At 50.3% G+C, this 12,278-nt stretch overlaps 2 protein-coding genes across 2 annotated transcripts in view; one reads left to right on the top strand and one right to left on the bottom strand.

Moving 5' to 3' along the window:
- Positions 1–612: 612 nt before the first annotated feature.
- On the bottom strand, positions 613–8,581 carry LOC146765694 (uncharacterized). Its single transcript, XM_085558377.1, has 7 exons — positions 8,460–8,581; positions 7,286–7,487; positions 6,918–7,253; positions 3,031–3,200; positions 2,760–2,796; positions 2,555–2,644; positions 613–2,337 (listed from the first exon to the last, which is right to left on the bottom strand). The coding sequence occupies exons 1-7, from the start codon at positions 8,579–8,581 to the stop codon at positions 1,150–1,152; spliced, it is 2,145 nt and encodes a 714-aa protein (XP_085414503.1). The 3' UTR covers positions 613–1,149.
- The window catches only part of LOC146765693 (uncharacterized), a 24,363-nt gene continuing 20,608 nt past the window's right edge, over positions 8,524–12,278 (top strand). Inside the window, exon 1 of the mRNA XM_085557908.1 lies at positions 8,524–9,074. The gene's annotated coding sequence lies outside the window, so the exon portion shown is untranslated. The remainder of the gene's footprint in view (positions 9,075–12,278) is intronic.

Below are 12,278 nucleotides of genomic sequence, written 5' to 3'. Positions count from 1 at the left end.
CCTCCTGATTTTTGGGTGGGGACCACCCAGCTCAGGCTATTTCCTCCTCTCATCTGGGTGGGGGCTTTAGGGGTCTCAACTTCTTATTGTCCAGGGTCCCTTCCTGATTTTGGGGACCCCCTGATTTTGGGGTCCCCTCCCCATGCTGCACATCTGAGGATGTTTTCTCCTCAGAGCTGTTCCCGCTCCCGCTGTGAGGGGGGCCCTTGGGAGTGGTTGGGGCCTGGGGGAGGGGGAAGCCCCCTGCCCACCACCAGCTACTCCATGGTCTTCCATCCCCCTCCCACACCCTCATCCTCTGTGGGTGGCACTCCACTGCTGCGGGGGATCTGGGGAGGATCCTGGGGGCTCTGTGGGGGAAGATATGGAGGACACTGGCTCTCCACCATCAGGTACAAGCCATCGTGGGGCAGTCCTAGGGCAGGGCTAGGGGAATCTGGGACTATCGGGAGGGGTCTGACGGGGTCCTTCTGGGGTCTGGTAGGGGAAATATGGGGGAATATGAGGGGATACAGGAAGCTAGGGGGTCCTGAGTGCAGATATTGGTGGAGAAATGGGGGGGATACAGGGGGTACCGGGTCCTGGGGATGTCATGGAGGGAAGACATGGGAGAGATATGACAGGCACAAGGAGCTGAGGACATCTTGAGGGGTTTCAGGCAGTCCTGGATGGGCTGGGAAGAGACACATGGGAGGCATATGGGTAGTACAGAATCCTTGGTGGGAGATACAGGAGGGTAGATGGTCCTGGGAGCATCCTGGGTGGCTCTGGGGAGGTGCTGGGAGATCCTGGGGGCTTCTGGGCAGGTTGTGGGAGGAGACTGGGGGGCAGATATGGGACAACAGGGAAAATGCATGGATGCAGTTTGGCCTGGTTTGGAGGAAGCACAAGCAAGGTCGTATGGGTAAACTCTTTATTGCCAGAAGAAGGGTGTGAAGTTTGCTGTCTAGAGGCCCTTCAGCTCTCCTTCCACACACCTCAGATGAGCTTTGAGTGCCCTGATCTGAGCCGTGCTCTGGCCTGGGCAGGGAGCTTTGGACCCTCTGGAGGGACGAGCTGTCGGGAAAACTCTGGGTCCAAGGAGGGGAGAGTGTCCTCAGCAGCACAGCTCTCCTCTCTGCCTTGGCATGAGGCTGGGTTTGGGACAGGTCATTGGAAATTCTGTCTGCAGGTTGGTGCAGGCCTATGCCGAACAACCCGCCCTAATACAGACCGAACAATCCGATTTGCCATGGTCCTTGTGTCCAAAGTGTTGCCTGAGGCTGCTGGATTCCTTTCTCTCACCAAGCTCCCCTTCACCATTGCAGGATTCTCAGGCTCCTTGGTTTTGTCAAAGCCAGCCCCTTTTGCATGGAGCTGTGGTCCTAAGGCAGGCAGCTTTACTCCTGCGCTTTCTTCCTGGCTCTGTTCTTCAGATGCTCTAGGGAATCCCGGCTGCATCTGTCTGTTGGTGACCTTACCCTTGGGAAGCTTCAGGAGTTCGGTGTACTCACATCTGGAGTCTCCTCCAAACTGAGAAGCTACCATGGATTTCAAGAGGCAGCAAATATTCTTAACAACTTGGATGGTGAGATAGTCAAGGCAAGCGTTTAAACGTGCTCTGTCTGTTTCAGCTTCCTTGGATGTGTCTGCTTGGGTGGCTCCCCCATCAACAAGCTGCTCCTTGTGCCTGGCTGCCCTCCCTGACTCAGAAGCTTTGGACTCCAGATGGTCCCCCAAGATCTCCAACACCATCGCCAGAAGCTCCTTGGCCACCAGTTCTATTTCCTGTCGGCGGTCTAGTGGTGTCTCTGCAGGCTCTGTTCTCACGGAGCTGCCAAAAGCACTTCCTCTGATCCCCTGAGCAGTGTTCCTTAAAAAATTGACACGCTGGTCCCAAGGAACCTTCAGCCTCGCAAACTCTTTGTACACAATGGTCTCAACCAGCTCTTGGAGCTTCTGGGCTTCTGCTGTGGTCAGCTGCTCAAAGACAGCTTTCAAGATGCCGTCAGCAGTGTTGTCCGGCTTCCTCTGGGAGCCTGCAGCTCTGCTGGCATCTTCCTGACCCAGCTCAGCTGTGGAGTGGCTTTGGCCCTTGTCTAAAGGTACTTTCACTCTTCTGAATCTCCCTGATTTCAGGGGGCTCTCTTTGCCCTTCTGTGGAGGTGGGCAAGAAGGTTTCTGAGGCTGCAGCTGCTGCTGTGCCCTGCAGGAAGTATCAGTGGTTCCTGACACTTTGGGACCATCCTTGAATTTGGCCAAAAGGGGCAGAAGCCCTTCCTGAAAGGTGACACCAGGTTGTGGGTCATGGTGCCTGGACCAGCACTCAGCCCCTGCGTGCTGAGGCTCCCCGCAGGCTCAGGCTGGCCCTCTGCTTCGGCCAGGCCACGAGGGCAGGAGAGAAGGGCTTCCCTCCACACGGGGTGTGCCTGCACATGGCCCTGCTGCCCGTGCCCAGCTCAGCGCCCTGCGCTGGCTCAGCTCTCAGCCGTGGAGTCCTTTTGTCACCACAGCGCCCAGCCCAGCAGCACAGCCCTGCACAGTCCCATGGCCCTGAACAAAACGCTTTGCCTACCTCTCTCTGCCCCAAGATCTGCTCTGACTGCAGCTTGGTCCTGGTCAGGTACTGCCTGTACTCGTTGAACTCTTTCACAGTGCAAATCACCTGTGGAGGGACAAGGGCAGAATCCCCCAGAAACTGTCAAGCCATGCAGTCGACCTTCCCCAAAACAGCCTGACCCCAGCAGGAGAGGAGCCGCCCCCAAGCCCTCCGCCCATACCCTGGTGTTGGGGCCACTGATGTCCCCCCAGTCAGGGCTGAAGAGGCAGCGTGGGGCAGGCTGAGAAGGGCAGGGAAACAGCGAGGGGCGCAGCGCAGGGACGCTGTTCCTCTGCTCCCAAAGCAGTTTCTGGCACACGCTCCAGCTGCAGCTCTTCTCCAGCTTGGCCAGGGGAGGAGCAGCATTGGCTGTGCCCCAGCTTCCCTGGGCCACATGTCCTGCTCAGCCACGAGGGTCCTGGGCCCTGCAGTGCCTTCATGCACACCCGTACCTGGGGCAGTGCTCAGGCAGCTCCAGCAGCTCCAGCGTGCAGTCCCGGAGGCCGAGCAGGAGGTTCTGTGTGCAGTTCCTTGGCAGCTGCAAAGCACAGGTGCTGAGGAATACACCTGGGGCAAGTAGCTCGGACTGCAGCTGCAGTGCCAGCTCCAGGCTGAGCTCTGGCTGGCAGGAGCCCGAGGGAAGAGCCCACGTCCTGCTGACCCTTGGCAGGACAAGGAGCCCAGGACCTGTGGCACAACCAGGCCAGTGGCCACTCAGAGACAGAGCAGATGCCAAGCCTCAGGAGGAAGAGCTGAGACTTTGCTGTGCTCGGACTGTGAAGGCGTAACAGCCATGGGCTTCAAGGTCCCTCCCTGGAGGCACTGGCTCAAGCTGTTTCTGTGTTCCTGTGCCGCAAATAAATTGTTTTGTGGAATGAGACATGTGAGACTTTGCTGTGGGAAACCTGGTCTGACTGTGTGAGAGTGGGGGAAGTGCAGGGAGTCACTGGGGGTACCAGTGGCTCACCTGAGCCACCCACTGCAAAGGGGATTTGGTCCCAACAGGAACAGTCTGGTGATGGGAGTGTGACTGCCAGAGTGCCTGGGGGTGCTCAGACAGGGACGTTTCCTTAACAACAGGGCTGCCTGAGAGCTGGAGCAGAGCCCAGGTCGTGCACCTGCTGGGCTCTGCCCTTAAGAAACAGGGTGTCCTGGCTTGTAAGATAAGTATGTATTCTATTTGCCATCTGTTGGAGGTTGGGCAGTTTTCTTACCTCTTCCAAGAACAATGTCTCCCTCCGGGGAGATATCTTCTGTTAATGGACCATTGAATGACTCACTGCATGACTGGTAAAGTTCCATCATCCCATGGTGAGATGCTCCACCCAGAGGGAGGAGCCAAGCACCCCTACCTGCATAAAATCAGCATTTTTTGGGACATCAGAATAGCCACTTTGCTAAATTTCCAGAGGAGCAGTTTCTTCTCTGCTAGATTCCCAGAGGAGCAGCTTCTTTCCTGCTGGATCCCCAGAGGAAGACTAAGCCCATTTACTCCATCACCAGACCTTCAGAGAAAACTCCACCCTTCTACAGATCACCACTTCAGCAGCATTTCATCTGCCACTCCAGGAGGAGCAGCCACCATTTAACTGGACTATTACCAACACCCTGACTCCTCAGGGTGTCAGGTTTCCGACTATCAGTAGTTTTGTTTGTACTAACTACAATTTTTAATTTAATTTTTTTCTTAGTAAAGAACTGTTATTCCCATTCCCATATGGAACCTCCTGGTGTTTGTTGTGCCACTCACGGATTATTTCTTGAAAACTGATCTATCGGGTGCAGTGCAACCCTGGTTACAAAATCCATGCACAATGCACACAACTTGTGCCCCCTTGGCTGTATTAATCATGGATGTCTCATGCAGTCAGTTCCTCTGTCCCTGTACAACCAAGGCCAGGGGAGAGGGACTACCTATCACTTCCTCTTAAACTGTAAGCAAATTCTGAAATCCTTATATTTTGTTTCTCTTCAAAGTTATCTTTTTTTCAACTCAGTAATGAAGATAAAGCCAAAGCTATTGAAGGCACTATGAAGCATAGGGCCTTAGAAGGAGCTTCCTTTTAAAAAGTTGGAGGGAAAATGGAGAAAAAAAATGTCCCTAAAATCAGCTTCCAGTTAATTCATTCTGCTTGGCAGCCAGAGATTAGTCTTAGTTAAAAATCTAGGCAGAATTTGACTGTTGTAGTTTGACACGGAAAGAGAATTTCTTCTGGAAGGAAGAGGTTAATTTAAATATTGACTGAGTGAAAGTAGACATGCTTCTGAGAATACAGAGGAGTTAAAAGCAGAATTCTCAGGGGAATTTGCTCTTTTTAGTTTTGGTTAGTGTGCAGTGTAAGACTCTCCTTTGCTCAGCAACGAGCTGGGTGGGGGAGGAGAAGGTCCATGGCCTGACGCAGGTAGGCTTAAGGGTGATGGAAGAACTGGAACCGGGCTGGCTTTTGCACATAGAAGGGTGGAAGAAATCTGGGATGTCTCTATTTCCCTCCCCCCTAGAGTTTCTCTCTTGAGAAAGAGAGAGAAAGAGACAGCGGTAGTTTTGTTAGTAATTTCACCGCGAGGAAGGAGGAGCGGGGTGGGGGGGGAACTGTAAGGTATCTAGTGCGTGGGAGTTGCTGGATGTCTGGGCATTGAGCTATCTCTGGAAGTTTAGACTTTTAACTTTTCCTTAAAAAATGAAAGCTTTGTGAATTTTCCTTTCCCTTCCTCAGTTTGAAAGAGAGGAAGAGGGACACTTTAGACCTTGGGATGTTAGAAGGAGGAATTTTAGATGGGAGGGGGACAAGGAGTAGCTTTTAGCTAGACTTTTCTATGTTAGCTACAACCTGAACTAATCTTCTCTTCTAAAAGAGACTATATTTTAAGAAGATATTAGTGAGTTAAGAGACTTGCTTCAGCTGGGAAAAAGATAAAAGTTGAGTGAACGGAGAAAAGGTTAGGGGGTTTGTGGTGGCGCTCCCTGTCCTGGAAAAGAAAGAGAAAAAAAAAGATTTTTGTTTTTGAACCTTCGGCTCTAGGGGAAATAGAAAATGGGGGGGGACTGTAGTCTCAAACAATAAAAAATTGAACTGTTATTTTCTCTCCTCTTAACAAGGCATCTTTAAAAAGAAAAAAAATCTTAAAAGCAGTCTGTCTATCAATGCATTAGTAGTGAGAACACTGTGCATAGAAAGGAGAAGGGTCACCATAGCAAACTTTTCTCGGGGCGGTGCCATGTGTAACATGAGAACACAAAATGTAAAACTATGTTTCTTAGGGAGTCTGTGACACAAGAAAGACTCTCTTCCCTCAAAAGCCTAAGTATCAATTGTCTAGAAAGTAGAAACCTGATTGAGATCCAGATTGTGTCTCACTATAGTTTATTAGAGTTGGGTGGTGGGGGGAAGAATGCTTTGCAAGGTTTTCATTTAATCCTTATGTAATTTTTTTCCTTTTTCCTTTCTTTTTCCTTTTATAGTAGTAGCTTAATAAAAGTTGTTTTTTTTTTTTTTTTTTTTCCCTGTTATTAAGCTTAAGCCTGCTTTACTGTATTCTAAATTCCACTTCACAGCATTCAAGGGAGGGATCACATTTTCATGGGGGCACTGGCATTGTGCCAGTGTCAAACCATGACAAAACTCCATTTTTAAAAGACTAAATTCTCTATTTTGCTCCTCATCTTAAAGCAAGAAGAAAATAAAGGCGAGTGCAAAATAATACATAAAAGAAAGGTAATTTCATGCCAGAAAATATATAGTGAGCAGTTCAGCCTTCTATGTTTAGATTTTCATTAATTTTCAACTCTGAATGCCACATATGTCTCAATGTCCTAATAAATTTCAGCTGCAGAAGGAACAGACACAGAAAATATTTTGTCCCAACAAAATTCGAGAACTACTATAAGACAAATGTTTGTAAAGATGACTGAATCCCTAAAAATACTAATCTTTGAAGAAGTCCATTAGCTGAATCTCTTTGAGGGAAACATTTCTTATTCAATTCAGTATGTAGGTAGACACCAATAAATGTAAATTGAATATTTACATCAGCAACCTCCCAAATAACACAGTCCATCACTCTGCTCACCTGCTCCATTCCTTTGCACCCAGAAGCCAAACCCCCACGTGTTGCCTCCCCTTGGGTGGGCACAGGAGAAGCAGCTCCCCATGCCCAGCTTTTGGCCTGGATCTGATTTGAGCAGCAAGCTCCAGAGCTGGATCAGTCATTCTGGGCGAGCCAGGAAACAATCTGGCAGTCAGTGGCCTCTGGCTGGAGCCAGGCAGACAGACAAGGCTGCCTGCTGCAGCCCGGGCTGCTTTACCCAAGCAGGCCTGGAGTGACGGGGATAGAGACCCACCTCTGCATAGGGAGAAGCACTGGAATAGTTCAGGGACACTGGAGTGGACTGAAGACCAATGCCAGTGACTGTCTGGACACCAGGCTTTCCCTTCTGGAAGGCCAAGCCTTTCTGCAGAGACCTTTTGGCAATTTTACACTTGCTCAGTGCAGCATTCAGAGCACTCCCTCTTCCTTCCTTCAAAGCAGCAGTCCCATGCTCCAACTTTTCCTGCTTGGTTTCCTTTTCAGTGTCTAATTGTTGAGTTCTTTCCTGGTGATTTGGCATCTCAGGTGCATGCATTTCATTCTTCCTTTCCACATCATTCATGTGATGCTGGTTCAATTCCTGTTCATGCTGCCAAAACAGGGAGAAAAAAGGTCACTCACTCCCTCTCTAGGTTTGCTGTTCAGAGCAGATCTGGACTCCTGCTGCAGGGGCAGGCACAGGCTGCCCCTCTCTCTCTGCCCCTCGGCATGCTGCAGACCTTTGCTGGTTGCCCCCTTGATGCTGCTCTTGCCCAGCTCGCTCAGCCTGTCCCAGCTTCCTTTCTGCCCTTCCCTGACCTCTTGCAGCTCAGTTCCAGTGCTCCTTTGGGCAGGAGCTGCCAGAACTGCAGCCAGGATTTCAAGTCCATGCTAAGCAGGATTTAGGCAGTGCCACAAGGACGTGCTCTCCATCAGGGAGGAAGGCAAGAGCAAACACCCCCAGCATTTCCTTCCCTGGGGCTGGGCTGACAGGAGTGGTGTTCCACCTCTCCCATATAGAGTTTCCATGGCTCCATCCCCGAGAGCCCCACTGCCCTCTCTTGGAGCAGCAATGGCCAGATCAGTCTGTCATTCTCTGCTGCCACTCAGGACGAGTTCTCCCCTTGCAGGGACACGTCCTGGTGTGGATCAGCACTTGGCTTTCCTCTCTTCTCTCCCCACTGGCTGCTCTCAGATGGCCAAGGCCAAACACCTTTCTATTAACAGCAAACTTGGTCAACTCACCCCTCTATCCCTTCCAGATATTTAGGAATCTGGACATGGGTTTGGACACAAGGAATTCCCCAAACCATGCAATGTCCATAGAGAGAGTGTGCATATTGAGAACTAAAGCTTGTAGGGCATGGAAGCCCAGCATGGGGGAAAATCAGCAGCCTCAGCATTAACTGGCTTTGGCATGACTACATCTCCTCCTTATTCAGAAGAATGCAGTTATAAAAGTTCAACTGGAAAAAGCTGCTCCTTAGAAGTATTACCACAAGGTCCAAACAAAGCAAGGAAATGGCCCTCTGCGGTGTTGGGTTTTGTTTTTAGGTTTCCCCCCTTTTTCTGTAGTGGTTGGTTCTGTACCCCCCAGGATAACATGGTCCTGCCCTCCTCCCTCCACCTGTCAATCTTCCCTCCCTCCCCCCATATCTTATGTAAAACCCGCTGGTCCTTCCCCTGACCCCTCCCCGGGGCCTGTCCATTACTCTGAGGCCCCTCCCTTTCACCTAGAAAGTTCTACCCAGGGCCTCAGGTGATTGGCTGGTCTCCGGGTCCCCCTCCTCCCTCCCTTCCTTATTGGACCCCGTACCTGCTCATCACCCCAGTTGTCACACCCCCTGTTACCCCATTGGCTTGTTGTTGACCCCTCCCCTTGCCTCCACCCCCCTTTAAAACCCCTTGCTCACAGTGCTCGGGGCCTTTTGGAGGCATCGTCCCCCGAGGTGAGGTCGCTCCTCAGAGCTCTCCAGTGAACTCGGATAAGCGATCCCTCCGTCGGGAAGACTCCTCTCGTTTCTGTCGCCGTTGCACTGTGTCTCCCTGGGTCTGGTGGCTTCAGATCCACAAGCCGCCGTCCCTGCCACCCGTGGCCCGGGAAGGTGGCCCCTGCTGCCTGCTGGGCCTGCAAGCCCTGGGCAATCTGGACACTGGGACAGGCACCACGACAGCTTGGCAGCCAATGTGGGGCCTGAGAAGACCGCCAGACACCCCGGCGGAGATGTTTTGGATCTGATTCCGGGATTCCCGATCCCTGGATTGTCCTTCCTTTGTCTCGTGGACGTTAAGCTACCCCCAGTGGGAGCAGACCCGGTTTTATGGGTGGTGCTCCTGGGGGACGGGAGAGGCAGCTCCTCCTGATTTTCAGCCGGAATCTCTCCCCGACAGAAGCTCCCGTTCCAGGTTTTTCCGCTGTCTCCCAGACAGGGTAAGTAGGCTGAACCCTATCTTGCATTTTCCTTTCCTCTCTTGTCTTTTTCTTTTTACAGCCAGGGGGAGATAAGTCTCTCCTGGTTGCTGGGTGGGAGGAAGGACTAGGAGTCCAGCTGGGCTGTTTATTTTTCTTTCCTACTTTCTTCCCTGGGGTGGGAATTTTATTGCTCGGCATTTCATAGCACCATTGGAGCTAAGCTCTCCACCGAGCAAAAGGGAGTCTACCTCCAAGTTGTGGGTGTCCTGACTGGGAGGGTGTTTGTGTTAGAAAATCCCAGGTTAAAGATTTAGTTTGGTGGCTCTTCCTCCACTTCCCTGAAGTTGCTGCTCCTGAGACAGTCACAAGTATCGAATTCTGGGACAGAGTTGGACAAAAATTAACACAATTAGGCAAGACCGGGAGCAGCTCCATCTTGAAAATGACATTTTGGAGTCTCCAAATTTGCAGTGTGTTAAAATCAAAACAGAAGCCAGGGAAATCTCAGGAAAACGGGAAGCTGGACAAGACAAACGCAGATCTAACCAATGTGGTTAATCAAATGTTCTCCCTTTATTCAAGATAAACTGGTAGTTTATATAAGCTTCTACATAGTTTACAGTTACAAAGACACTCTGATTGGCACATTAACATTGTTTACCTTTTCCTTAAGGTGGCTAAACTTTTCACACTGCAGCTCTACTCTAATTCATGCTTGGATAGCTCATTACTTTGTAGTTACCTTGACACAATTTCTATCTGCGCCACAACTGAATTCTCACTGCATCAAAGGCTTTGAGGCCCCATCAAGGCCACTTATCAGGGGCCTAGTCTGACTGGGTAGCTCAAACCTCATTCCAAACATAAATCATGGCCTCTGTCTCTCAGAAATTCTGCAACACAAAACAGAGAATGGAGGAAGAGCCCTGTTTGCAAAGTTCATCCCCAGTTTTTCCCCGTCCTAGCCCTCTTCCCTTCCTGCCTCTCCTAGAGCTGGGATTCTGAGGGGAGCAACCTGCAAATTCACACGGGGTTGCCACAATCTCCCCGGCTCTCCTCAGAATTCCAGATCCCCCCAACTGGAGATTCCGGGCCCAGCTCCTCAAGATTTCTCCAGTCCCCACTTTACCCCAAAACATACAGTCCCGTCCTGAAAATCTTCAGTTCATTTTAACATTCCTGATTCCCCAGACCCCCAAACCCCTAATTCCCCTAACCCACAAAATGGCGTCTGGAGGGGACAAGATGGCAAGCACTGGGCAAGCCGGACATTGGGACAGGCACCGTGACACTCTGGCGTCTGCCAATCTCACCAGCACATCCTTTTCCTAAGAGAAAGAAAAGAAAAAGAAAACAACAGGAAACTCCTGACCTCCAATGCTGAGACAAATGGCAGTATTGGAGACACTTTTTGCAAGGGATAGACACCATAATGACCCTGACAAGGTGTTCTAAGGTGACATTATGGTGCTTGTATCCCCGGTCATGTGTTCTGTTTATGCTTGATGTTATGTTCTGTGCCTTCTGGACTGGATCTAAAAAGTGAAGGTTTGTTTTGTCTTGTTATCAGCTGGCTCACCTCCCCCTACCACGCTCTGTGTCTAGGAGAGGCTAGGGCTTGCTTGCTGGCTTGCTTCCTTTAGCCTTGCTATCGCTCCTGCTTTTGGCTTTTGCCTTTGCTTTTGCTTATTAGTTAATTTAGCTAGGCAGTCCAATTTTTTCCCTGGACTGTTTTTCTTTCCCTTTCCTGAACACCATTCAAACCTGCTCCGGAATGGGACCTGGGAAACACTGAGAAACACTGAGAGCCTGCATTTTGTGACCTGCAGCAGCTATCCCTAGCACTGGAGACCAAGAACAGGGCGACCACTCCCAGGAGGAACTTTCTGAATTTGTCATCACTTCAGAGTGGTGAAAGTTTTTGTCATCTGGTGTTGTTCATTTTTTTGTGCTGGGGAGTGCTTTGCCTGTTAAATCAACAGGTTTTTTCCACTACTCTTGAGTACATTCTTCCTGAACCAGGCTGGGGAGGGGCCGTGGGGGGTTTTGCTTTCTGGGGGCTCCTTCTGGAGGTTTTCTCCCAAATTTGCCTGAAACCAGAGCAAATATTTTGGTGCCCAATGTGGGACTCGAGAGAGTGGAAAACCCCCTGTTCTAATAATATTTTGGTTCCAATTGCTCTGTGTTGGTATAGAGCAGTTGCTGGCTATGTTGTTTGAATTCATAATGTCTCTTGGGGTGGAGACCTGCATGTGTTTCTGTTCCCTTGGGTTTTTGGAGGTATTAATACCTATATGGTCCCTAGGTTTATTTTCTTATCCAGAATTAGTTCTGGTATTGTCCCTACTACGTAGTTTTTGCAGCAGAGGGGCACTGGCCAGAATATCCGTTGGGTTGGGCTTGGTGTTAATGGCTTGCAGGGGGTTTATAAAGGGGCTGGAGTCTGGTCCAGGAATGTACGATTCATGGGTATGATTATGCTCCCAATTTCTTAGAGGAGAAGCAGGGTATGAGGCTTTTCAGACTTTACTTTCCTTCTTCTCCTTTGAATCTGTAACATTCCTATTGGAGAAAGTTCAGTTTCCCCTGAATGTTAAGGAGACCATCTTTCTGGTATTTAATCTGGTAAGCTTTCTCTATACAGTCTGCAGTTTCTCTAGAATGAGGGCTGAGATTTCTAGAGGGGCTAATGAGAGCCCTGACCCAGGTGTGGAAAATCCTGAGTGGTGTGGGAAATGGGAGCATATGGGCCAAGTCTGAAAGGAATTTTCTCACCCTGTAGCCTGGGACTTTCCATGTGAACAAATTCAGAACCCATCTGAGGGGGCGAAGTACCTGAAAGAGAAGTGCCATGATAACTCTAAGGAGAAAAAGATCATGGCATTGAGCTGGGCCCTGGCATATGCTTATCACACCCTGCTAGATACTGCAGGGCAGCAGACAGAGGAACAGGGACAGGGAAATAAATCAGCAGCTATCCCAGTCACTCAGGCTGCAGCCAACAGCCCAGGCTCGAAGGCAGCAGCTAAACCAGACAGTAAGCCTCAACCAATGGCTGCTGCTGCTAGCAGGAGAAGTGGAAAGTGCACAGACAAGACCAGGAGATCAGTGGATGACAATGATGATGATGCAGGAGAAGGACCCTCAACGCCGCATGACATAAAATCAGGAGTCAAAGCCAATATTGAATCCTTTTCCCTGAAGGACTTTGAGACCTAAGAA

The sequence above is a fragment of the Lonchura striata genome, chromosome 20 (assembly GCF_050655825.1).
Source record: "Lonchura striata isolate lonStrDom1 chromosome 20, ASM5065582v1, whole genome shotgun sequence".
NCBI lineage: Eukaryota > Metazoa > Chordata > Aves > Passeriformes > Estrildidae > Lonchura > Lonchura striata.
The sequence above is the reverse complement of the archived record's forward strand: the minus strand, read 5'-3'. Positions and strand labels throughout refer to the sequence as shown.